General features: G+C 38.1%; 1 protein-coding gene across 5 annotated transcripts in view; it reads left to right on the plus strand.

Annotated features, from left to right (window-relative positions):
* Positions 1 to 26,954, plus strand: part of GIGYF2 (GRB10 interacting GYF protein 2) — a 144,508-nt gene that overhangs the window by 22,344 nt on the left and 95,210 nt on the right. For all 5 annotated transcript variants that reach the window (XM_058533220.1, XM_058533223.1, XM_058533225.1 and 2 more), the window contains 3 exons: positions 11,018 to 11,101; positions 22,289 to 22,418; positions 24,144 to 24,239. In XM_058533220.1, the coding sequence (XP_058389203.1) occupies positions 11,061 to 11,101; positions 22,289 to 22,418; positions 24,144 to 24,239 (267 nt within the window). In that variant the 5' untranslated portion in view covers positions 11,018 to 11,060. The remainder of the gene's footprint in view (positions 1 to 11,017; positions 11,102 to 22,288; positions 22,419 to 24,143; positions 24,240 to 26,954) is intronic.

A 26,954-nucleotide genomic window follows, 5' to 3' on the forward strand; every position in this document is an offset into this window, starting at 1 on the left:
TGCCCTATACTCAGACTGCTGAGTTGGAGAAAGAAGCCCACAATCATGCAAATAGATGCCATCTCCATCTTGATTGGGCCTTCAGAACTACTGTAGTTAACTGCAGTGTGTTATCCTGGATTAGATCCTGGAACACAACAAGGACATTGTTTGAAAAACTGGTGAAATCTGAATAAACTCTGGAGTTTAGTTGATAGTGATGTACCAATGTTGGTTTCTTAGTTTTGACAAATGTGCTGTGGTAATGTAAGTTGTTTACATTAGGGGAAACTGAGGGAACTTTCTGTAATATCTTTGTAATTTTTCTATAAATCTATGATTATTCATAAATAAAGTTTATTTAAAAAAAAATTATTGTAGATCACAGCAGCTAGCTATGTCTTCATTCCCCTCAAACTTTTCCCTATCATCTCCTCTGTCATATGCGTACTCACTGAGAAAATTGAGGCCATCAAATTGAATTCTCCTCAACTTCGTATCTCCCCACCCCTGCAAAAAAAAACAAAAAACAAAACACCTCACAAAAATAAGCTTGGAGGCATTCTAAGTCATTTGGATCTACTTTGCTCTTGCCACAAATGGATAGAAGTAAAGGGTTTTTTTTCCATTTGTTCTCTGAAACCCCATTCGTCCTGCCTTCTCAGAGACTTCACTTCCATCATACTTTTACTAAATTGTTTCTTCACATTTTGATTCTATTAGTACTTTTCCATTAGGATATTTTCATCCAAAATAAAAATGGAAATTTTCTTTCCACTCTACTTCATTTCTCTTCACCTTTTCACAGCTGAGATTCTGGAAAGGGTTGACTGCATTTGATGTCTTCCCTTCCTCACCTCCCAGTCACTCCTCATCCCACTGAAATCTGGCTCTGTTCCTCACCACACTTCTGTAATTGCACTCTGCAAGTCACCAATGACTTCATTGTGGAAACCAGTGAAGACTTTTCAGACTTTTTCTTTTTTGACTTCAATATTTGAAACTTTTGAATTTTTCCATTAAAAAAAATTATACCAATACTGTCTTTGTTGTATACGCAAATTAGAAACTTACTAGGAAAAGAATTACCTGTAATTCCACCATTCAGAAGTAAAGATTAACATCTTGGGGCATATCTGTATATACCCACTCAGAATGTATTTTGAAATGTGTTGAATGTAATTATATTCTCTGTATTCTAAAACCTGCCTTGAACACTTAGTATATTGTTGACATCTTTTTTTTTGTGAGGAAGATCAGCTCTGAGCTAACCTCCATGCCAATCCTCTTTTTTTTTGCTGAGGAAGGCTGGCCCTGGACTAACATCTGTACCCATCTTCCTCTACTTTATATGGGACGCTGCCACAGCATGACCTGACAAGAGGTGCATCAGTGCACGCCGGGGATCCGAACCTGAGCCACCGGCAGTGGAGCACGCGCGCTTAACTACTACGCCACAGGGCCGGCCCTTGTTGACATCTTTTCATGTCAGTGCATATAGTTATTATCATCACCTGTCTCTTCTCTACTAGTATTTTAGATTTGTCTTCCATGATGTCTGCTGGATTTCTAACATCCCTCCTTTCCATTTAGCTCTGGCTGTTCATTCTCCTCTTGGTATCCTGAATGATCTTTCTAAAGTGCACATTTCATTTTGGATACTTTCTTGCCCAAATCTTTTCATAGCTTTCCATTGCCCTTGGGGTATAAAATACAAAGACTTCTGTGATATGGCCACCGCTTTACCAATCTTCACTTTAGTTTTTAGCCTTACTGAACAAATGGATAATCTCCCAAAAGAACCTAGCTTTCTCCTTTCGCATTCCCTCCACCTTCCTCTCTCTCCCCTTATCGTTATAGACTTTGTCTCATTCTTAGTGGTTTCAGTTTTTGGAGTCCTCATTATATGGATTTTACCTTGGGCAAGCTGCATAACTTCTCTGTGCCTCATTTCCTCATCTACAAAGTGAGGCTAAAGTATCTATCTTAAATTAAGAGCATCCATGTGAAGCGCTTTGAACTCTTCATAAGCACATAGTAAACTTTCAGTAAATGCTAGCAGGTATCCTGAGTCAACAGATCTTAAGTGTTACTTCCTCTCATTTTAGGGTCACCTCCCCAGGATTCCCAGAGGTTACTTTGAATAGTTCAGTATAGTCCTTATCACGTTGTAATTATTAATGCCTTTTTGACTCAGTTGCTTTTTTATTAAACTGGCACCTTAAGGTCAGGGATTGTCACTGTATTTCTTGTCCCTGTCATATTCAGGTGTCTGGTTAGGGATTACCAGAAAGTATTACCAGAATCCATCAGATTTTTTTATTGGATCAAAGAAAATATTTTATAGAATTTTCTTTAGAAAACCTAACCTTGTAGTCATATATTTTTGTACATGAAGTGTGTTATTCTGTAGAGACAGTGGCGCTTAGTGGTAAAAGTTGGGAGACTAAGAGAGCTCAGGACAGGGATCCTGTGTCCTTTCAGGTCCCAGTAGTAATAATGGCTTTCGACTTTTTGCAATTTGGAGTTTAAAAAATAAGTCAGGGGCCGGCCCCGTGGCTTAGCGGTTAAGTGCGCGCGCTCCGCTGCTGGCGGCCCAGGTTCGGATCCTGAGTGCGCACGGACGCACTGCTTCTCTGGCCATGCTAAGGCCGCATCCCACATACAGCAACTAGAAGGATGTGCAGCTATGACATACAACTATCTACTGGGGCTTTGGGGGAAAATCAATCAATAAATAAAATTATAAAAAAATAAATAAATAAATAAAATAAAAAATAAGTCAGATGGGAGTGCACCCCCACTTCCCTCCTAAGTAAATGCCCCTTGTTGAGAATTTGGAAAAGAACGAAATGTAAAAGAAATAAAGATGTCCCATATCCTTAAGATTTGTGATCTTGCAAATAAGAATTCCATCTTAGCAGCATTTTAATTTGATAAAATTTCACCACAACAAATCATTTGAGCTGTTCATTTGTATTTGTTTTGTTATTAGTAATATAAATGAAATTTTACTAGTTTAAAATTCATTTAAAAATACACGTGAGGGGCTGGCCCGGTGGCGTAGTGGATAAGTTCGCATGCTCTACTTCAGCGGCCTGGGGTTCACAGGTTCGGATCCTGGGCGCAGACCTACGCACTGCTCATCAAAGCCATGCTGTGGCGGCATCTCACATACAAAATAGAAAAAAGAGGAAGATTTGCAACAGATGTTAGCTCAGGGCCAATCTTCCTCAAAAAAAATAATATTAATAAAAATACATGTGACAAGATGTTTAAAAGTACAAGAGGATAACACAATGAAAAGTAGATCTTGCCCACTCTCTACGTCCAGTCCCCCTCCCTAGAAGGCTATCGTAGGTTTCTTGTGTATTCTTCCACAAATTTTATATGCATTTAAGAACATATGAACATACGTGTTTTTCAAAAATATTTCTCTGTATTTAATCTAAAATGTTTTCAAGTTAAAAAATTGTCTATTAGGTTAGTCTTAACTATTTAGGCATTTCCTAGTTGTAAAATAGATAAGTCAGTTCTTATTTAACTGTCTTCAGATGCCTTGCGTATAGTAAGGGTTACATCTGACTTTTAACGGTGACTATACACCCCCACTGGTGCAGACCTGTACAGACCCGCCCCTGTAGCTTGTTCTTATAGGTAGCAGCGGACGTGAGCTGCTTGCACTTCATGGACTCCATGAGGCTGTTCCCTTGCTTCCTCTGTGAACCTTGCCTGGCCTTCATCCCCAGCCTCATGCTGTCCTGTTAAAGATGGTTTCCCTCTTGTGAGCTCTTGAGTTTCTTGAATGCAATGCCCATATATCCCCAGGGCTTAGCAGGGACTGACACTTAGCAGGCTTTTGATAAATGTTTTTTTACTTGAATACTGATAGGATTTTGCAATCCTTCCTTGTTTTAGCTTCTATGAAATTTTCTTCTTTAAGCTATGCCAGCCCTTTCAAAGGAATAGTAGCCATTGGACTTTCCTTTCCGACTCAAGGAAAATGAATGGTACCTGTTATTTTTGGGAACTGCTTTGTTCACATGTGGTTTAGAACTCATGTTGCTTCAGCAGACTTTTGGGATACCAGATTGGTCTTGATCAATTGTTTTTTTTCCTTTTTTACACATTTAGCATATTCTTATAATCTGAGTCTGACCTTCACTTAACATATATTTGAATGTTTGCTATGTGTAACCACTGTCATCATTCTGAATGAGTTAAAAAAGGTTTAGCATGGAGCTCTTGTCTTTTAAAAGCTTAAAATCTAGTTGGTTGTCAAGATATATTTAAGTGAAAAGTTAAAAATAATAATATGAAATTTTTTATTTTTTTATTTTTCATTATTTTTTATTTTTTGAGGAAGATCAGCCCTGAGCTAACATCTGTGCTAATCCTCCTCTTTTTGCTGAGAAAGACCGGCTCTGAGCCAACATCTATTGCCAATCCTCCTCCTTTTTTTCCCCCAAAGCCCCAGTAGATAGTTGTATGTCGTAGTTGCACATCCTGCCAGTTGCTGTATGTGGGACGCGGCCTCAGCATGGCCGGAGAAGCGGTGCGTCGGTCCGCGCCCGGGATCTGAACCCGGGCCACCAGTAGCGGAGCACACGCACTTAACCACTAAGCCACGGGGCCGGCCCGGTATGAAACTTTTTAAATGCACAATGTGTGTTACACTGAAATTACTGTAGTGAACTTCACATCAAATCAAGAGATCATATTTTATTGTACATTGTTTTAGGTCAACAACTCTGGCTTTGGAAATCTGTGCAATGGGAATAAAAACATGAATATAGAAGGTTATTTATTGCAGAATTGTTCATAGTGGCAAAAAACTGGAAGTCATCCATTTCCATAGAACATTGTACAGCTTGTAAAAACCATGAATTAATTCTCTATGTGTTTACTAGATGTTTGTCCATGCAAATATTAAGAGAGATGCACATTTCAGAATAAAGTATATAATATGATTCTAGTTTTGTAAAAGCAAATAACTTATACCCCCTCCCAACCACTTATATGTGAATACATGTTTGTCAGAATGTGAAGAGAGGTATGCAGGGATACACACGAGGCTGTTAGCATTTTTACCTCGGGAGAGTGGAATGGAGGGGAGGTGAGAGTGATTGCTAACTTAGTGAAGGTAATGTGAGTTCTGTTTTAGATAGAATGAATGTGGAGAAAGCTGGAGTCAGTGGATTTGAATTCAGGTGATAGGTTAGGGCTAGAGATATCTAACTACATGGTCTTTCTCTTCCTTCACGTATCTTCCTGCACAGTGTTTGCGGAGGCTTTGTTCTTGTCTCTTAAGCTTATCCTTTATTGATTTTTGCTTTGGGGTAGTTTCATTCAATTTTTGGTTGCAACTCTGTAGTTTCCCTTCCAAATATGTGTCTCCCCATTCTGACTCGACCCTAGAGTTCAGGGTCTGTATTAAGGTCTTTTGGATGTCTCTTCAGGTGTCTGGAATTCATTTTGTGCAAAATCCTAAGTTTCCTTCCTCCCAAATTCATTTCTTTTCTATTTTCTTCTTCCTTTCAAGCTTTATAAACAGATTCAAGAAGCACCCCACCCCAGTATTGAATCCTGTAGATTCCATTCCATTACTGCATTCTCTGTTGAGATTTTCCTTTCCAGAGAGAGCAGTGTTTTTATTACTTTGGGAAATATTTTATGGAGTAGGTATTTTAATGGATCTTTGGTCTTGTACAGGCCATTCTAAGGGAGGAAGGGCAGGCCTTCTGGGGGCAGGGAATGGCATGAGCAGAACCACGGAAGGAGAAGGCAGTTGAGAGTAGAAAGTTCTCGTTTGGCTTGGAGTTTGGAGGTGAAACAGTAGGAGATTGAGTTGAGGAGGTATGGGTTGTCAGATTGATGGGAACCTGAAATCTTTTGAGTTTTGACCATACACAGTAGCCTTAATTGACTGGTTTTTTTTTTTGCTGAGGAAGATTAGCCCTGAGCTAACATCTATGCCAGTCTTCCTCTATTTTGTATGTGGGTTGCCACCATAGCATGGCTGACGAGTGGTATAGGTCCATGCCTGGGATCTGAACCTGTGAACCCAGGCTGCCAAAGCAGAGTGTGCCAAACTTAACCACTATGCCATGGGGCCAGCCCCCTTAATTGACTGTTTTAAAGAGGGATAGGCATGACCAGAGTGGTACTTTAGGAAGATTGATCTTGTTGGATATGAGTAGTTAAAGGCTGAGTCAGGGAAGCAAATTAGAAATTTTATTGTAATAATCCAGACATGAGTTAACAGAAGTTTGACTGTAATGAGAGGAGAATGCAGGAGGAATCTTGGAGGAATTGACCAAATTTGAGACAAAATGAGTGACTGTGAGGGATAGAGAAGAGGAAGGAATTTCAGATGACTCCTGACTTTTGAGCCGTGAACTGTGAAAACAGCGGGACCTTGATCAGTTGTTGATGAGATAGGTATCCAGGAAGCATGCCACATAGGTCGTGGGACAAAAAAAATCAAGTCTGTAATTCACAGCAGGGGTGGGGACCCTCCCCTGGGGAGACAGTTTAGAAATTTGTGGGAGAATTTTTTTTTTATTGATGTTTTAATAGTTTATAACATTGTGAAATTTTGGGTTGTACATTTTTGTTTGTCCGTCACCATATATATGTCTCCCTTCACCCCTTGTACCCACCCCCTACCCCCATTGCCCCTGGTAACCACAATACAGTTTTCTCTGTCCATGTGTTGGTTTATATGCCACATATGGGTGAGATCATGCAGTGTTTGTCTTTCTCTTTCTGGCTTATTTCGCTTAACATAATACCCTCCAGGCCCATCCATGTTGTTGCAAATGGGACGATTTGGTCTTTTTTTATGGCTGAGTAGTATTCCGTTGTATATATATATATATATATACCACATCTTGATTCAATCATCAGTCGAGGGAGCTTAGGTTGCTTCCACTTCTTGGCTATAGTGAATAATGCTGCAATGAACATAGGGGTGCATAAGCCTTTCTGGATTGTTGATTTCAGGTTCGTTGGATAGATTCCCAGTAGTGGGATAGCTGGACCATAGAGTATTTCTATTTTTAATTCTTTGAGGAATCTCCATACCGTTTTCCACAGGGGCTGCTCCAGTTTGCTTTCCCATCAGCTGTGTATGTATGAGGGTTCCTGTTTCTCCATATCCTCTCCAGCATTTGTTGTTTTTTGTCTTGGTGATTATAGCCATTCTAAGGGGCGTGAGGTGATATCTTAGTGTTGTTTTGATTTGCATTTCGAGAATTTTTAATTGTTACTGTTATAGTGACAGCCCCCTCGCCACATGCTTCCCCATGATTTAGTAGGCTGAGTTCTACCCAAAGCGTTAGTAGAGAATGCTGTTGTAGATTAAAAAAAAAGGTTCAAGACAATATCTAAACAGAGTTTATGTTAAATAAACCATGGGTATGCTGAGGAAAGTTAGAAAAGAAGAGAAACTTTTGAGGAATGGTGACTAAGTAGGAAGGAAATGGAGATAGATAAAAATTATCAGTATAGTTCTGGTCATGGAGGAAAAAGGAGGACATAGGTTCAAGAAAACACAATCTAGACAGGCAGAAGAGCATGGTGGGAGCACAGCTTCAAGTCTCCTTCAAATCCTGACATGCTGTAAGAATTGAGAGCTGTTTTCTAAGGGTGACAAGTCCCCTGGGAGTTTGAGTTGAAAACATTTAGCTCGGTGGGGTTTAAATGGTGGTGAAGCTTACGCTCATTTCAATACCTCAGTGCATCCTTAGAAAAGACAATTGAGAAATAAGGCCAGCTTCCATTCCAACTAGTTTATAATTCAGAGGCATCATGTAAGACAATCCCTCCGGTACATATAAATACATTAGAATTGAGCTTATTTAAATTGGTTTTGGAAAGAGCAATCTGGGGTGGGGAATTCAGAATTAGAGACTGCAGTACTTTAAGCTTTTAAATTAGATTTCTTCAACGGTCATAACTCTTAGATTTCCTGCTTTAATTTGTAAAGGAGAACAAACAGAGCACCATTTTGTGTAATGTAGGTCTTTTTAGTTGGTAAGAGGGTTATTATTCTTAGGTTCTTAAGAGTTCTCCAGAAATCTTTACATTAGGAAGTAATCTTCCTATGGAAACCATGCATTGTGAATGGTAGTTAGGTTCCCAGCTCAAGGTATTAAAAAAACTCTGAGCTTATAATGTGTGTGCAGTACGATAGTTTGGCACTACCTAAAGTTTTCTAGGTGGAATGACAAAGAGGACTGGAATAGGATTTCCTTGCTGTTGTGCCTTAGATACTGCCTGAGTGCCGGGCTTCTCCTGTAATTCAGGACCACTGCTTGTAGTTGGGCAGGTTACGCACTACACAACTCTAGGGGCTCCATTTGCATGCTTCCTGGTAATGGTGCCCCTGGAGTTTTGTACTTCCACGACCTGTGTGGCCATATGTGGTAGCCTTGTAGTAGTAATTTAAAGTGGAAAAAAAAATTAAATTTCTGAGGGATTTTAGTATTTTCACAAATATCAGATAATTCAGTTTCTAATTGAGATTCACTTGTTTTATAAATTCAGTCTGGTTCAAATCTTGACTTGCTTTAGAAATTCAGAGCCGTTTTCCAATGACCTAAGTCCCATAAGAGTATAAAACGTTTGGCTAGATGGGGTTTAAAATGGTGGTAAAAACACTCCTTCAAGATGTTTTGTATTTCAATAAAATCTTATAGTTGATGTAGTCCTTACAGGTCTCTTTGTTCGTCAAGTAGGTGCACATACTTTTTAAAAGCACACTGAATTGATTTATGCTAAATAAGGTCACAGGGCTGATTTATCAGCAGGATACCTGTTTTAATTTACAGTGGGCCTCTTACGTGTGGTCTGATCATCACTGCCTTGACAAGTCATTTCAGTTGGGATGTACCATCAGTACCATAATTTCATTGAATCTAACATGCATCAATTGTGAGATTTCTTCATTTTATGTGTTAATAAGAAAGAAATCATATGGTGAAGTAAACTCTGTCGCAGAGTTTTTTTATTATTTGGAATTTTTATTTTACAGTTTTAAAAAGAGTTATTTTAAACTTATTTAGCAAATCTAATAGATTTTTATTATATAGTGTATATTCTCATCAACTTAAAATTCAGTGATTTGGTGCTTGTGAAGATCTTAAAAGCAATCTAAGTTGTTTAATTTTTCCCCCTTTTGGTACCTGAGGGCTGCTGCATGTGGCCACGTGGGTTGTGCTGTATCAAGTCTCAGTAGCAAACCGTAACAGGCTTTGTCTGCGTGGTTTTTTTTTTTTCTTTCTTTCTCAGGTTCTGTAAAGCACTTGCAATCCTTCCTCCAGTGAGGAAGAGTTACTTTGCTAATATCCCATTGCTGTATTTGCTTTTCTTTCTATTACACATACATTTCGTCTCAATTTAGGCTCATGTTATAATCTTCTTGAAGACATTTTAGGCAGCAGTTAAAATTGGGTACTAGCAACAACACAGTTGAAAAGGATGACAATATGAGCAGCTATGACCAGGGTTTGCCCTTGTGCAGACAATGACAACTGTGACACAGCTCCCATCGGGCCAGTAGCCGTTGTAACTTGGTGTTGATTAAGATGCATTCTAATTTCAGAGAGATTAAAATGTGAAAAAACGTGTCTTACTTTTTTTTCTGAATCATCAGTTGCTTAAGACGTGAGGAGGGCACTAAGTTGATCTCAGCTTGAGTCTGGTGCGCACGCTGCAGGGAGTCCGGGTTAAGTTGAACATAGGAATCTCCCGGGAGCCCACATGGTTGACGTAGGGCCAGAAATACTTTCCAGGAGGAGGGCAGATAAATTAATAGCTGATTATGGCCATTAGCACACTCTTACTTTGCCTTTTCTGCGTTTTAGACCAATTTCTAGATTACTTTTAGATCTCTTAAACAGAAGCAACAATCAGGGCAGTGTAATGTACGTATCTTGGAGATATTTGCAGTATATTTACAGTATTTACAATATTTTTCATTTTCTAAGGTCTGATATCCTTTTCTTTTTAGCTTTATTGAGATATAATTGACATATAACATTGTGTAAGTTTAAGATGTATAATGTGTCGATTTGGTACATTTCTGTAGAGCAAAGTGATTACCACCATAGCATTAGCTGACACCTCCATCCCGTCACATAATTATTATTTCTTTTTTGTGGTGAGAACATTTAAGATGTACTCTGCAGCTGCTTTCAAGTATATAATACGATATTACTAGCTATAATCTGCATGCTGTACATTAGATCCCCAGAATTTGCTAATCTTATAACTGGAAGTTTGTACCCTTTGACCAATATCTCCCCATTTCCCCTATTCTTTAGCCACTGGTAACCATCATTCTACTCTCTATATCTCTTGAGTTCAGCTTTTTTAGATTCCACATATAAGTAATGTCATACAGTATTTGTCTTTGCCTGTCTGATTTATCTCACTTTAAGCTCTGATGTATTAAAATTGCTTTTGAAAGGTCACTCATGAAACTCATTAACTTATTGTTTTAACTTGATGGTCCAAGATAATTTTTTAAAGAATCACTAGAATGTAAAGTGCTAAGCAGAAAGTAGGGAGAGTTGTGGTGGAAGCTGTGATAGGTAAGGGGGGGAGGTCCTTGTTTTAGGAATCTTTGATGATGTACATCATGGTGATGGGAGAGCCATTGCAAGGAGTAATATAAATTAAAATGTAAAGCTATTACCTTTCATTCCTCATTGCTCCAAGGCTAAAGGAGAAAATCCTTAATTTGGTTCCCAGTGCTCTGCATGGTCAGCTCCCACCTATCTCCCCAGCTTCGTCTTATACCATGCCTCCTTTCCACAGATAAACATAAAAAGATGGTGAATTGGAATGTGAGGGTGGCTTTATTCATTTCACTTGGCCGCTATATTGTTATAAACGGGGGGTGAAAAATCTCATTTTGCTGACTCTGGTTGAGAGGAACATAAGCAAAACATACTCTCAAGCTATTCTTTTTGGGCTAGAATTCTGTGTTTAATCTTAACTAACTGTATGGAGATATTTTTCTCTTTAACAGGTTTCTCCACATATAAAAATCTATTGTAAAAATACGGAAAAGAATGGCAGCGGAAACGCAGACACTGAACTTTGGGCCTGAATGGTGAGTTTACAAAATTTCATCCTATTCCATACTGGATGACTAGTATAATATAGTAAGATATTTGTATAGGTGTTGGGTGGTTTATAAATGTGCATGTTTTTGAGACTTTGCTTTATGTGCCTGGTTGAAAACAATGTGGCTAGTCTAAGAATAAATTATATTTGGTTAATGACTGCATTCTATGCTCTATTTTAAAAATTTTCTTGGTCTGATTTTTGTAATGATAATGGAATTAAAACTCCCCACAGTCCCACCACCCTAGCAAATGATTTACTTTTTGTTTGAGCCCTTGTCTAGGTGCATATACAGTCTTATGTATGTAACATTTTTATGTGTATATGTTTTCTGCTACATTGTTTTGTGAGTGCTGTTCATAGACTTATTTGAAAAATAGTTTTTACTGAATTATTATTTGAGTTTTATTTTATTGATGGCCTATGCTGGTGGTCCAGAATTATACTGGCTATTAATAGTAGCCCTACTAGGATTGGGTTAGCATTTGCCATAATAACAATTAATTGACCTTTGAGTCTCTTACAGATGTGTTTGGACCCTGAATATGGAATTCTCATGGAATTTTGAGATCTATCACATTATAGTGTGACTTTTCCCCCCTTCCTCTTCCTTTTCCCCCAAAGTTGGTGATTGAAGATCCTCTTATGAGTGGTGTGAATAATGATAGTTGCTTTTTCCATTCAAACCTTGAACCAGAGGCAATATATAAAGTAGATAAATTGGAATAGTGTGTTAAGCATTCTAGATTGTTCAGGTGGTGGTGGTTTGATAAATGATACAGACTTCCTGTAGTAACTCCCTAGTTGAGGGCTCTTAACTTATCTTATTATATGTATTTCTTTTATATGTAATTCCTAAATTTTCTTGGCCTTTATAGCTAGCATTTGGAGACTGAGGAGAAATCACTCTTTGAAGTTCTGAGAACTGATGCAACGCCTCTATTTTGAGAGTTTATTTTGGAAATGTTGACCTAAGGAATGCTGCACCTGTTTTAATTATTATTTTGTATTTTAAAGATAATTTTCTTACTACCAAATCAATATATGTTTCTAGAAAAATGACAAATTACAAGTAAGCTAGAAGAAGATGTAATTACCATAATTTCACCATTATGATAACCACTGTAAATACATTGGTGTATGTTTCCAGGTGCTTTTATGTATGCTTATTTGTGTGTATACGTTTATTGTCACAAAAATGAGATCATACTGTACATTGAATTTTGTAACCTGCTTTTAAAAAATAACCACATCAAAAACATCTTTTTTTCTTTTAATTGATGTTTTAATAGTTTATAACATGGTGAAATTTTGGGTTGTACATTTTTATTTGTCCATCACCATATATATGTCTCCCTTCACCCCTTGTGCCCACCCCCTACCCCCATTGCCCCTGGTAACCACAATACAGTTTTCTCTGTCTATGTGTTGGTTTATATTCCACATATGAGTGAGATCATACAGTATTTGTCTTTCTCTTCCTGGGTTATTTCGCTTAACATAATACCCTCCAGGCCTATCCATGTTGTTGCAAATGGGACGATTTGGTCTTTTTTTATGGCTGAGTAGTATTTCATTGTATATATATACCACATCTTGATCCAGTCATCAGTCGAGGGACACTTAGGTTGCTTCCACTTCTTGGCTATAGTGAATAATGCTGCAATGAACATAGGGGTGCATAAGCCTCTCTGGATTGTTGATTTCAGGTCCTCTCTGGATTGTTGATTTCAGGTTCATTGGATAGATTCCCAGTAGTGAGATAGCTGGACCATAGAGTATTTCTATTTTTAATTCTTTGAGGAATCTCCATACCGTTTTCCATAGAGGCTGCACCAATTTGCATTCCCACCAGCTGTGTATGAGGGTTCCTGTTTCTCCACATCCTCTCCAGCATTTGTTGTTTTTTGTCTTGGTGATTATAGCCATTCTAAGGGGCGTGAGGTGATATCTTAGTGTTGTTTTGATTTGCATTTCCCTGATGATTAGTGATGTTGAACATCTTTTCATGTGCCTATTGGCCATCTGTGTATCTTCTTTGGAGAAGTGTCTGTTCATTTCCTCTGCCCATTTTTTGATCGGGTTGTTTGTTTTTTTGTTGTTCAGTAAAAACATCTTTTTTATCAATAAATATTTTCTATTATCTTAAATGGTTGCATTGTATGGAGGTACCATCATTTAGTTAACTAATTTTCTAGATGTAGCTTATATAGGATGTGTTCTCACTTTTTCATTATTATAAAAATATTTTTGATGAACATTCTTGTAGCTAAATCTTTATTCACATCTTATTAACTTCTTTACCAGGTGGATTTAAATTCGTATAGCTTACTTTGTAAGCTATTTTGTGTGTAGCTCTCTGCCTTTATCTAGAATTTGTAATAACTGCTTCTCTTTTGTATTTACACACCCTCATGTCTCTTTCTTTGTAAAAACATGATTAAAATCATCAGCTAATTTAAGGAGGTTTTTTTTTTTTCAATATCCCTCTAGTAAGAGGTAACAAAAAGAGACAACACCAGGAATTTAGCCAAAACAAAAGAAAAAAGAAACCCGCTGATGCCCTATACCATGGGTTGACAAACTATGGCCCGTGGGACTGTAAATAAAGTTTTTGTAAGTAAAGTTTTATTGGAACACAGCCACACCCGTTCGTTTCCATATTATCTGGCTGCTTTCACATTACGGTGGCAAGGTTGAGTAGTTACAACAGAGTCCATCTGGCTCAAAAAGCTTAAATATTTATTCTCTGGCCCTTTATAGAAAAAAGTTTGTTGGCCCCTGCCCTAAACCATGGGTTCCTAAAGTCACTTCAGTGTGTCATTGACCCAGTCTGTCAATAGCGTTGTACACATCCTCTTCATTGGTACTCTCAGGGTTTGTTTGATGGTGTTTTGTTTTATCAGCCCAGCATTTTATACGGAATTTGAATTGAGGTAACTTGAGCAAAAGATGGTTACCAATCCCATGCTTAAGCAGTAGCTTTACTTAATTGTTACCCTGCGGGCATTAGTTTAGGAGCCTTCCCTCAGTCATCTGAAATGCTGATAAACTGGGGAGTGGAGGTCTAAGCAGGCAGATTGCCTTCTTTGTACCATCTGTCAGTATTCTTTTTGGCAAAGAGAATATGTGAGACCCGTAACTCACTCAACCCTGAGCTAGAAAGCTGCCGTATGAATAGACACTGCTGCTGTGTTTTTCTGCATGTAACATTACATTCATTGTGAAATTTGAGGTGAGGCGCTGTGTCCACAATACTTGAGAACCAAAGCTTAGAGTGATTACATTGAATCAGTGTGTAACTCTGAGCCATACAGAAACATTTAGTGATACTATATTCTATTTACTAAGATTATCATTTTTATAATGATGCAAAACATAGTGTTCAGTAAAAGATGGATAAAATGAAGAGATTTATTTATACGTGGGACAGTAGTGAAGATAGAGCATTAAAAATTGTGGTAGAGACAGACCAGGAATGCCTTTAAGCATGGACTTTTTGAGGTAGGTCTGCAGAATCCTTAGGTCTTAGTCTATCTTTATATTTAGAATAAAGAAATGTATTACATAATAGAGACGTAAATCATTTCTAAGTATAAAACAATAGTTTTTACTCAAGTCATTACTCAAATGTCACCACCTTAGACCTTTCCTGACCAGATATATAACACCTCCCCCTTACTCCGTATCTCCCTTCTCTGTTTTTTTTTTTCTTCATGGTCTAGATCAAAACATAATATGCCAAATATTTTGCTCCTTTATTTTCTTTATTAGTTATATCCCATCCTCTAGTCCCCACTAGACTGTGCACCCCATTGATGGCAGGTACTTTGGTCTTGATTTTTGTACAGTTTGTTCACTGCTGTATCTTCAGTGCTTGGCACATAGTAGGACTCAATAAATATTTGTGAAATGAATGAATGAATGGTTAGAAAGTAAAGTTGTTTGTAATGTTTTGCTATTGTAAATATTTATCCAGATCCCTGAACAGTTTTGTTTGTATTGCTGATTATTTACTTTGGAATAATTTCTAGGAAGTGGACTTATGAAATCAAAAATTTCATTTTTAAGGCTTTGGATGATATATGACAGGTTGACCACCAGAAGGATTATACAAATTTAATTCCCACCCCTACCTGTTTACTTCACCCTTGACAAAACACTAAGTACTACTTTAAGATTTTTTTTTTTTTTTAATTTCTAAATCTGGTAGATTTAGGTTTTTTAGAATTTTTTGTTGTTAGTCCCAGTAACAAAATAATTCAAGCTCATTCCAGAAAACCTTGGAGGAAACAGTAGTACAAAGAAAAAAGAGGGCCGGCCCCGTGGCTTAGCGGTTAAGCGCGCGCGCTCCGCTGCTGGCGGCCCGGATTTGGATCCCGGGCGCGCACCGACGCACCGCTTCTCCGGCCATGCTGAGACCGTGTCCCACATACAGCAACTAGAAGGATGTGCAACTATAACATACAACTATCTACTGGGGCTTTGGGGGAAAAAAAAAACAGGAGGAGGATTGGCAATAGATGGATGTTAGCTCAGATCTGGTCTTCCTCAGCAAAAAGAGGTGGATTAGCATGGATGTTAGCTCAGGGCTGATCTTCCTCACACACACAAAAAAAACTATAAGAGAAAAAAACAACTGTCAGACAAAAGGAAAAAGAAAAGATCCAAGTTACCCTTAATTGTACCACCCGAAGAACCGTTGTTAACATTTTGATTTGTATCCTCCTATTCTTTTTTTTTGATGTTTTTGCAGATGTTTGTATGTATACTTCAAGACATTTAAAAAACAAAACAAATTCATTATACTTGTTTTATTTATGTATTTATTTTATTTTGAAAATCAAAAATCTACTCAGATAAGTCTAGATAATAAAGGAATTTATTATAGGGGGAATAATTGCAGACAGTTACCTGGCTTTATAGGGAAGGAGCCAAGGAAACTCCAAAGGAGTTTCCTCTATTTCGTCTCAGCGGCCTTAGGAAGTTTTCCCAGGTCTTTCCTTGCAAAAAAGAGTGAGGCATTTTGTGTATACCTGTGTTAAAGTAGTCATGACTTCATGGTGTGTCTCTTGATATGTGTTTACCTCTCTCAGAAAATAACTAATTCCATTAAGAAAGGCACTATATTTCTCAGTTTTGGTGAGCCCATTGTTTAGCTTAGTGTACTGAACATATACACTTAATAAATGTTTGTTGAGTGAAGGTATTCAAGTGTTACGAGGGGAAAGTCAGGGCAAGAGAATGCAAATCTGAGATGGCTAGGTTACTATCCATAATCTTTGTGGAATTGTGGGGAAGGTGAGAGATGTTCTGGAGGATAGAATGCATTAATAATCCCAGTTCTCAAAAAGAATAAAAGATATCTATGCAATCTGAAGGGATAGTAAATTAGATGTTATCCAGGGGTGTATGTTAGAAAAGAATATTAAGATTTGTTTAGAAAACATTTTTATCAAGTGCCTCATATGTTCTGTATCTTGGATTAGATGCTGAGGCAACAAGGATAAAATGGCATAGTACCTACTTTTGAATTATTTCCTGGGGAAGCTGACACTCAGTAATTTCACTGTGATGTCAGTGCTATAAAGGAGGTAGAATGCAAGTATAGGGTGTTCAGCTGCTTATTTGATGCCTGTAGGTTTCTCATCCTTCATACTTTTCTAAAACTGAGCTCATGAGTTTTGCCCTTTTTATTTCGTCTTAATATCACAGTGTGCCCATTTGCTCAAGCCAGAAGTTATCCTAGATATTTTCTTTTACTTCTGTGTCCCTACATCTGGTCCATCACAATGTTGTGTCAATGCCATCTCCAAAATATCTCTTGAATCTGTTCATTTCTCTCCCTCTTCATTGCTACCACCCTAGTGTAAGCCACCACGTTCTTTGACATAAACTTTTAGAGCAGTGGCCTCCTGATGTTTCCTGGCTCCCATTCTTAATTTCCTTCTAATTGTTCTGTCCACAGCAGCCAGAGTAATCTTAAAACGTAAATTGGATCAAGTTTTCTCCAAAATCCTTCAATAGCTCTATGTCTATTTGTATGACTGTTTATTAGCTTTCTCTTCCCTAGCCAGTTAGTTCCATGAGGGCTGGACAGGTACTTGTGGCTAGCCAAGATGCTGAGGATCTACATCACTCTCCTTTTCCCTCTGCTTCTCTCTTTCCAATCTCCCATCCTCCTCCTGTCGTTTCTTCCTCTCCTCCTTTCCAGTTAACCTCTCTTCTCCCCAGCAGTCCCTCCGTCCCTGCAGGTGAACATGGTTAGAAAAAATATTCCTGAGAGCAGAAAGGGCAGTAAAGACAAGGGGACAAGAAACTTCAGGTTTAAGAGAGAAACGCCAAGACGTTTGCCTTTACTGTAATGCGAAGCATGGGAGAGATGAGTTTGGAGGCAGCCCTTTTATGTTAAGAAGCTTTGATTTTATTTGGTTATTGTGTGCCAATGAAGAATTGATATGAGAGAGCGTTTTATTCAGATTTGCATTTGAAATAAATAACTTCTAGTAGTGTGGAGAATGGACTGTGCCTAGTTAGATCCTTTAGGATGGTGTTGCAGCAGTCCAGGTAAGAAATAGTTGATTAGGGCATGGCTTGAGAGATTTAGGATTTAAAACTGGTGGGACGTAGTAATTGGGTATGGGAGATGGTAGAAAGTGAGAAAGTGAGGAGTAAATGATGATTTCCAGACTCTTAATCCAGTGGCTGAGTAGATGCTGGTGTTCTTACCTGCCTTTGAGAATACAGTCATGTGCCACGTAATGATGTTTCAGTCAATGACGGACTGCATATACAACGGTGGTCCTGTAAGATTAGTACCATATAGCCTAGGTGTGTAGTAGGCTATACCATCTAGGTTTGTGTAATTACACTCTGATGTTCGTACAATGACGAAATAGCCTAACGCATTTCTCAGAATGTATCCCCGTCGTTAAGTGATGCATGACTGTACAGGTGATGAAGGGAGTTGGGATGAATAAGCTGATGAGTAGGGTTTTGGGCAGGTGTATGAAAGCCTGACTCCTAAGGGGAGAGGTCAGATGAGGAAAGATGAGCAGTGCACATAGCTAGAGGAGGATGCTGCATTAAAGGAGTGCTTTTTTTTTTCTTTCTTTCTTTTTTTTTTGTGAGGAAGATCGGCCCTGAGCTAACATCCATGCTAATCCTCCTCCTTTTGCTGAGGAAGACCGGCTCTGAGCTAACATCCATTGCCAGTCCTCCTCCTTTTTTTCCCCAAAGCCCCTGTAGATAGTTGTATGTCACAGTTGCACATCCTTCGAGTTGCTGTATGTGGGACGCGGCCTCAGCACGGCTGGAGAAGTGTTGTGTCGGTGCCCGCCCGGGATCTGAACCCGGGCCGCCAGCAGTGGAGCGCGCGCATTTAACCACCAAGCCAAGGGGCCTTCCCTAAAGGAGTTCTAAATCATTTTTAGATACATTATTTAGAGACTGAGAGGAAAGCAAATAGAGTTGAATTTCTCTAGGAGACGGTTGTATGGAGCAAGATCCTAGAGGAGTTAAAGATCAGTGGTGGGCTTTTAGGGAGGGATATTACCCAAATATCTGTAGGTAAAGAGGGACTTGGAGTAAGATATGTTGATTATTGAGTGGAGCGCATTCTCTTCATAGTAGCTGGAGGAATCTCTTAAGAATGCACTCTGGTCATGTTATTCTGAATAGGTCTGGTGCCTGTAAGAAGTGTTCTGTCTCCAGCATTGGAAAGCCCTTGAGGAGGGGTTCATTGGAAGGGAACCAGGGTGGTGAGTGGATTTGAAACTTTTTGGGGAACAGATGAAGAAAGTAGCGATGTTGGGCCATGAGAAGGAAAGTCTGGTGAGACTAGTAACTATTTACCAATACTGGAATGATTTTCACTTGCAAGAGCACTTAGATGAGCCCTCCAGTGGTAGAAACTATTGGGAAGCATATTGACTCAGTATAAGAAAAATATTTTAAAATAATTTCTAAAAATATATATGTATATTTTACAGTTAATGTTTGGCAGAATAAACCTTGGCTATTTTAAATAAAAAATTGAGACATCGTTGGAAAGATCTTGGTCTTTTTAGTCATAAAAACCTAGGATTGAATCTTTGTTCTGCTGGCTGTGACTGTGAGCAGGTTGTTTAACCCTCGGTTTCATTTTTCTCATCTGTTATATTAGAATTGTTGTGAAGCTTAGATGAGATTAAATGAGGTAATGTATATGTAAAATTACCCGTCTCAGTCTCAGTGGATATTAATTCCACTTTTTCAAAGAAAAAGTTGGGAAGAGTCCAACTTTACATGAATTTGATGGAAAGCAGTTTTCTGGAAGGTCCTTCAGTGGTGGTTGGGTCACTCCTTCCTGGGCATATTGTTTTCCTACCTAGTTTTTAACCTGTTTTATAGGAGTTGGACTAAATGACCTCTGAGTCCAAGGATAATTGGAAAGGAAACAAAGGACCAACCCAGTAGCAGTGAGCACCCCTAGCAGCCGGATTGTGGTCTTTATATACACTAAAGAGAGTCAGGCTCCCTGGAGAAATGGTTGATTCTAGGTCTGAGGCAAGAAATAATACAAGCTGAGCCTGGAACATTTTGACATACCAGATAGAAAAGAAGCTGTTCAAGACTATTAGGGTTGTGTCAAAAGGACCCGGGAGCCAACCTCCCACTGGTTGAACAGTCTCCCACTGGTTGAAGATGAGACAGTTTGAGCGTTGTTAAGAATAATTGTAGTGAATTGAAATATGTTAATAAAAAATAATTTGTTACCATTGGACGATGCTAGTGAACTAAGTCGTTATTTTGAAAACTAATAAAAAGAAAGAAGACTTTTTCCTTCCTTTCCTGTATGAACTACACTATTGGGTAACAATCCCAGATAGTATAAGAGGAAAGTTTCTCTTTGTAGAAATACTCCAACTAATACATAAAGAAGGGGTGATAGAATCAAGTCACTCTGCAGCCATGGTGAACTTAGGGATCTAAACATTGGTCTTCAGGGACTGCCAGCCTCACAAAACCAACCAGGCAGTGTGTGCCTCCTGGTGGATACACACCACTACATGGAAGTAGTCTTGCCAAATCTGATCAGGTCTCAACATCTAATCGCCAGTTTATGTGAAATGCAGAGAACAGAGAAACATGTTAAAAATTATATCACAGAGAAAATCAGCAAAATAAGGATTTAAAAAAAAATCCTTATCTTTTAGAGATAACATTCTGAAATATTTACAGATGAAATGATAACTTTTCTTCAAAGATTTCCTTCAAAATAATAACAAAGGAGGGTTAGATGGGGTGGTAGCAGGAGCAGGATTGGCCATGGATTATTGTTTTGGAGGCCGGGTGATTGGTACATGGGAGTTCATTATGTTCTTCTTGGTACTTCTATGTATGTTCAAAATGTCCATAAAATGTTAAAAAAAAGTGAGTGGAAAGAGTAGGTAGAAACATTGAAAAAAACCCCTACGGTCTCACTTTCGTAATACATATTTCTTTTATTTTTTTGGTATTACTTTCTGTGTGTAAACTGATTTTTATATTTATTATGCATTTTTGAATAATATGCAAGTATTTACTGTGCTTGGCCTTTATAGTTTTTAATGTGTTATTGGTAGATCATTCCCCTCTTTTTTGCTTTTGTGAATAAAGCTTAGCAATTTTGGGGATGTATTTTATTAACGCTTCTGTTGAATTTTCCATTTAGGCAAAACTACTGAGTTAAAGCGGCTTGGTCCCTTTTACCCTTGGTATGACTGTATAAACTTCGGGCAGGCCCCATATAATCAGCTACTCCTCAAAGTAGTTTTCCCACTTGCTGTTTTGACACAGTGTGCCAGTAGGATCTTACTCTTGCCATTTTTTGCTGAGATCCCCCCCAATCTTTTTTTTATAAAAATATCTTATAAAATTAAACAAAATGTTCTTCTTTCACCAGTTCCATTTGTTGAGACAACTGCTATTACCAGCTTAGAGTATATATATATTTTTTTCTTCTTAGCAGTGAATATAGCTTTTATATTTCTTCTCCTTGTACTTTCCTCTTCACTGCATTTTCAGATTCTCTAAACTGATCATTAATTGCTTTCATTAAATGGATTATGAAATATTGCAAGCATATAGAAGTATAAATTGTAACAAACATCCATGTACGCAGATCCAAGCTGAAAAGACATTGCAGGAATAATTAAAGCACCCTTTATATTCTCCTTCCCTTTGCAGATACAGCCTTATCCCGAATTTTGTATTAGTCAATTCATGTTTGTTTCTATGCTTTTGCTACGTTTTGTGTGTTCTTAAACAGTATAAACCTATTTGCAGGTTTATATGTATTATATAAAAGTATCTTTTTTACAAGCTTCTTTCTGTATTTTGCTTTTTCTTTTGTATAGCATACTTTGTTAAATATTTTATTAAATATTACCAAGTCATTCTTTGAAGTGGTTGTTCCAATTTATAATCCCACCAATACTACTTGAGATTTTCCCGTCTTTTTTTGTTTGTTTGTTTGTTTTGTTTTTTTGTGAGGAGATAAGCCCTGTGCTAACATCTGCCAATCCTCCTCTTTTTTTGCTGAGGAAGACTGGCCCTGGGCTAACATCCGTGCCCATCTTCCTCCACTTTATATGGGACGCCACCACAGCATGGCTTGCCAAGCAGTGCGATGGTGCACGCCCAGGATCCGAACCGGCGAACCCCAGGCCGCCGCAGCGGAGTGCACGCACTTAACCCCTTGCGCCACCAGGCTGGCCCCCGAGATTTTCCCTTGTTTTACATCCTTACCAAACAACTGGTATTGTCAGATTTATTAATTTTTATTAATCTAATAATGGGTGTAAGGTGATATCTCACTTATGTTTTAATCACATGTTACTTTTATAATTTTGAAAAAAGTGTCCCCTCCTCACCCTCTAGGCTTCTCAGGGATGTGCCACGATACCTTTTAAGTTGAAGAATTGCCACATGGTTGTCTAGTTATTTCTCAGTGAACTGTGCTCTTCGTGTGCTATGATAGCAGGTTGCATTAAAGCTAAAATCTTTGATACTTTGAGATAATGGGATTTCTTTCTGTTCTTTTAAAGAACTAGAATGAAGATTTTTATAGTATATTATATAAAAATAAAAAGTTCATAGTGCCAGAATATTTGATGCTTCATTTTTATATTCTGTGTCTTTCCTATTCTAGGCTCCGAGCTCTGTCCAGTGGTGGGAGCATTACATCCCCTCCTCTGTCTCCAGCATTGCCGAAGTATAAATTAGCAGACTATCGTTATGGTAGAGAAGAAATGTTAGCACTTTTCCTTAAAGACAACAAGGTAAGGAAGTAGGAAAGAGTTCAGAATTATGCATAAGTTTTCAGGGTATGTACAGTGATGTATTGATACATGAAATACCCACAGTTTTTTCTCTCTACCTTATTCTTTTTTTCCTGCTTTGAAACCTGCAGTAGTTAACAGAGGCTTTCCTAAGTATAATGCACTCTGTATATTTTAGAGAAGACCTGAGATTTCGTTACTGGAGTAGAAAGCTTCATGGAAACAGGAGAATAGTCAGCACTTAATGCTTTGTCTAGCTGATTTCCTCTTAACCTCTTCCATGTCTGTCTCTATCCCAGTTTTTTTTTTTTTGCGCGGAGATCAGCCCTGTGCTAATATCTGCCAATCCTCCTCTTATTTTGCTGGGGAAGACTGGCCCTGGGCTAACATCCGTGCCCATCTTCCTCCACTTTATATGGGAGGCTGCCATAGCATGGCTTGCGAAGTGATGCGGCGGTGCGCGCCCGTGATCCGAACCGGCGAACCCCAGACCACTGCAGTGGAGCGCGCACACTTAACTGCTTGCACCACCGGGCCGGCCCCTATCCCAGTTTTGATGGCTGAGAAAGGAGGAATTTCTCCCTTTGCATTATTGCACCTCTTATTCTTCTTTCCGGCTAGAAGTTAGGAGCGAAGTTAGGAGCGAGAAGAGTTGCTGCTTCTCTTGTTCTTTCCAGTTTTTTTTTGGTGAGGAGGACTGGCCCTGAGCTAACATCTGTTGGCAGTCTTCTCTTTTTGCTTGAAGAAGATGGTCCCTGAGCTAACATCTGTGTCAGTATTCCTCTATTTTGTATGTGGAATGCCACCACAGCGTGGCCTGAGAAGTGGTGTGTAGGTCCACACCCAGGATCCGAACCTGTGAACCCCAGGCCGCTGAAGCGGAACGCGTGTACTTAACCACTACGCCATTGGGCCGGCCCCCTTATTCTTTCCCTTTTTGAATTAAATATAAAATTTTTAGTGGAGAGAAGATCTTAAAATGTGACACCACATTTGTGCCACTTATCAAAACTCAAGCGGTATAAAGTGTGCTTTTAGTATCTGACTAATGAGAAATAATATTTTCTGTTTTTTTTTTTTCATGAGGAAGATTGGCCCTGAGCTAACATGCATTGCCAATCTTCCTCTTTTTTGCTGAGGAAGATTAGCCCTGAACTAACATCTGTGCCCATCTTCCTCTATTTTGTATATGGGATGCCACCACAGCATGGCTTGATGAGCGGTGTGTAAGTCTGCACTTGGGATCTGAACCTGCGAACCTGGGCCACCAAAGTGGAGCGTGCGAACTTAACCACTACGCACTGGGCAGACCCCTTCTAATTTTTAAATATGCTTTGTTTTAAATTTTATTAATGGATTGAGAATCTCAAATTTTAGTGAAGGACAGATACAATTGCTTGTAAAACTCCTTACCACCTCTATTTAGAGTTGAATGTGGTGATTTTTACTCTTCCACTGTGCACTGTAGAATCCCAGAGTCAGTGCTATATATCAGATCCAAAAGTGGTAGTCTGATGTGAGGATGGGGAGGGTGACTGGGCTTTTTATTATTTGACCCTCTCAGAATATGTAAGTACCACCGAAGTTAATTGTGGCTGCATAAGCTACATATTTATAATATATTTATAATAATCAGCAGCAGATAGAAGAATGTTTTTTCTTGTTTTATTTTCTTGTAATTGGGGGGATAGTGGTAATCTCATGGTCGTGTGTTTGGTCATACAGATACCTTCAGATCTTCTGGATAAAGAATTTCTGCCTATCCTACAGGAGGAGCCCCTGCCGCCGTTGGCTCTTGTACCATTTACAGAAGAAGAACAGGTTTGTGCCTAGCTTTGAGCCTCAGGTCAAACCCTTCTTCTTTCCCGCTGAGGCATGAAAATAGGAAGCTATTACTACTTAGGCCCTTAGGAGTATCCTGCATCTCCACAGGTCTGCTTCCTTCTTACTGTTTCTTACTCTGTAGATGCTTCTCTTTTAGTTGACTAGATTCTGCTTTAGATCTGAAACTGTTGACTATTATGTAGAGATAAAGAAATGTTACTAGATCTTTAAGGACAATGTGAACCATCCCTTATAACTTATTTAGAGTAGAGACACAGAGTTATTCTTTTGAGGGGGGAGGGTCTTCTTTTCAGAGAAATGTAGTTTTTCAGAAGTAATTGGCAACCTGAATTCTCACCAATGCATTCTGCCACTGAAGGACAATGTAGAGCTTCAGCTTAAAATGTGCTTAAAAATGTGCTCTCTGTCACCAGTTTTTTTTTATGATATTATAAGAAGGTTAGACTTTTGGGCTGGAAAGTAGCAGATTTTGTATTGTCCTTTTCTAGTTCACTGTGTCCAAAGATAAATAAAAGTTTCTGATTTTAAGGAACTGAATCATGATTGTATTAAAATGGAAAAATAAGAGCTTTGTCAGAATGCTGGAATGTCACTTTAAATGAAGAATCATCATCACTTTTTTTTTTTAAAACAGCTTTATTGAGACGTAATTCACATACCATAAAATTTACTCTTCTAAAGTATACAATTCACTATTTTTTAGTATATTCACAGAGTTGTATAACCGTCACCACTCTGTTTTCATCATTACTTTTTGTGACAACCCTGGGTGTTTCCTGTACACTTGCCGTATTTTGCATGAGGAAGTCACTCTATGAAGAAAGAAAAGCTTATTAAAAGAACTCTATTAGAATTATGTTAAGTTCTAAGAAAGGTATGATATTAATCTTTGGTGATTTTCAGCCCTGTACTTTCATAAGCAATTTTTGTTTATAGTTTCTTCTAAAGCAGACTAGTTTTGTATTTTTTCTTGAAATCTGCTATCATCCATGGTCATCAGCAGATATTTTCATTGACCAAAAGATATTTATTGCTGTGAAGAGTACACAGGAAAGAAAGGGTCCTATGTTCAGTTATTGCTGAAAAGTTCTTTTTCAAAACTGACAAATTTCTTTTTCAAAAAAATTGACATCTGGCTATATTTTGGTTTAATTTTTCTTAAAAATATTTTTGTTATGAAGTATTTTAAATTGATAAGTATAGAAAATATTAAAAACACAAGTATATTTGTTATTCAGATATATCAGATCTTAAAATTATGATATATTTGTGTCTTTTTTTGTTTTAAGAAATAAGATTTCTCATACAGTTGAGACTGCCTGGAGTGTACCCCTTTCTTCCTCCCCAGAGATTACTGTGAAGTAGATTACTTTTCTCTTTCATGTTTTAAATTTTCATTACATATTTGTGTATTCATATGCCATAAATGTCTTATTTTATAGGGCTATAAATTTTGTGTTGAAGATAGCATGCTTTTATTATGCAGCATAGTTTTTATTCTGCAGCTTGCTTTTTTCTTTTAATAATGATTTTTATATTTATCTGTGTTGATACACATAGCTTTAGTTTATTCATCACTACTGTATAGTATTCCCTATGTGGGAAAATCCACGGTTTTTCCAGTCTTCTCTGGTTGGATATTTAGGTTTTCACTTTTTGCTATTGCAGATTATACTGCACTAAGCATTCTTAGGACCTGTTATAAAAGTGGAATCACTGGGTTTTGGTTCTTTGCATTTTTTTTTAAACTTTACTCGGTATTGCCACATTTGTTTCTGTAGTGACTGAAGCCAGTTTTGCACTCTCACTAGCAGTATATGAGAAGTCTTATTTTTATGCAACCCTCCAGCTCTTGGTTTTTAAATTTTCGCCAAAATGGTGGCTATGAGAGTTGTTTTTAATTTGTATTTCACTAGTTACGAGTGAGATTGAACATCTTTTCATATGCTTATGGGCCATTATGGTTTTTGATTTGCCTGTGTCCATTTCCCGTTGTTTTACTGGATTTTGTCTTTTGTGTTAATTTTACGATTTCTTTATATATTCTTTAAAATCAATAAAATACTTTTTTTTTTTTTGGCTGAGGAAGATTTGCCCTGAGCTAACATCTTCCTGTATTTTTTAGTATGTGGGCCACCAGCACAGCATGGCTGCTAACAGAGTGGTGTAGATCTGTGCCTGGGAACCGAACCCAGGCTGCCAAAGTGGAGTGTGCCATACTTAACCACTGGGCCACTAGGGCTGGCACCAATACCTTGTTATAAAAGGTATTTATATTCATTGTAGAAAACACAGAAAGGTATAAAGAAGAAAATCTCACTCATAAGCTCACTATGTAGAGATAACTACTTATTAACATTTAGTGTGTTTTATTGTAGTCTTTTTTCTTTGTATATCTTCAGTTGTCAAAATATACCAATACAGGTTGAATCCAACAGCACATTGAAAGGATTATACACCATGACCAAGAGGGATTTATCCCCAGAATGCAAGGATGGTGCAACATAAGAAAATCAGCGTAATATACCACATTAATAGAACGAAGGAAAAAATCCACTTGATTATATCAATTGATGCAGAATAAGTATTTGACAAAATTCAACACCTTTTCATGATAAAGCACTCAGTGAACTAGGAATAGAAGGGAACGTCGTCAATATGATTAAGGGCATTTATGAAAAACCCACAGCT

This window comes from Diceros bicornis, chromosome 37 (assembly GCF_020826845.1).
Source record: "Diceros bicornis minor isolate mBicDic1 chromosome 37, mDicBic1.mat.cur, whole genome shotgun sequence".
In the NCBI taxonomy this organism is placed as follows: domain Eukaryota; kingdom Metazoa; phylum Chordata; class Mammalia; order Perissodactyla; family Rhinocerotidae; genus Diceros; species Diceros bicornis.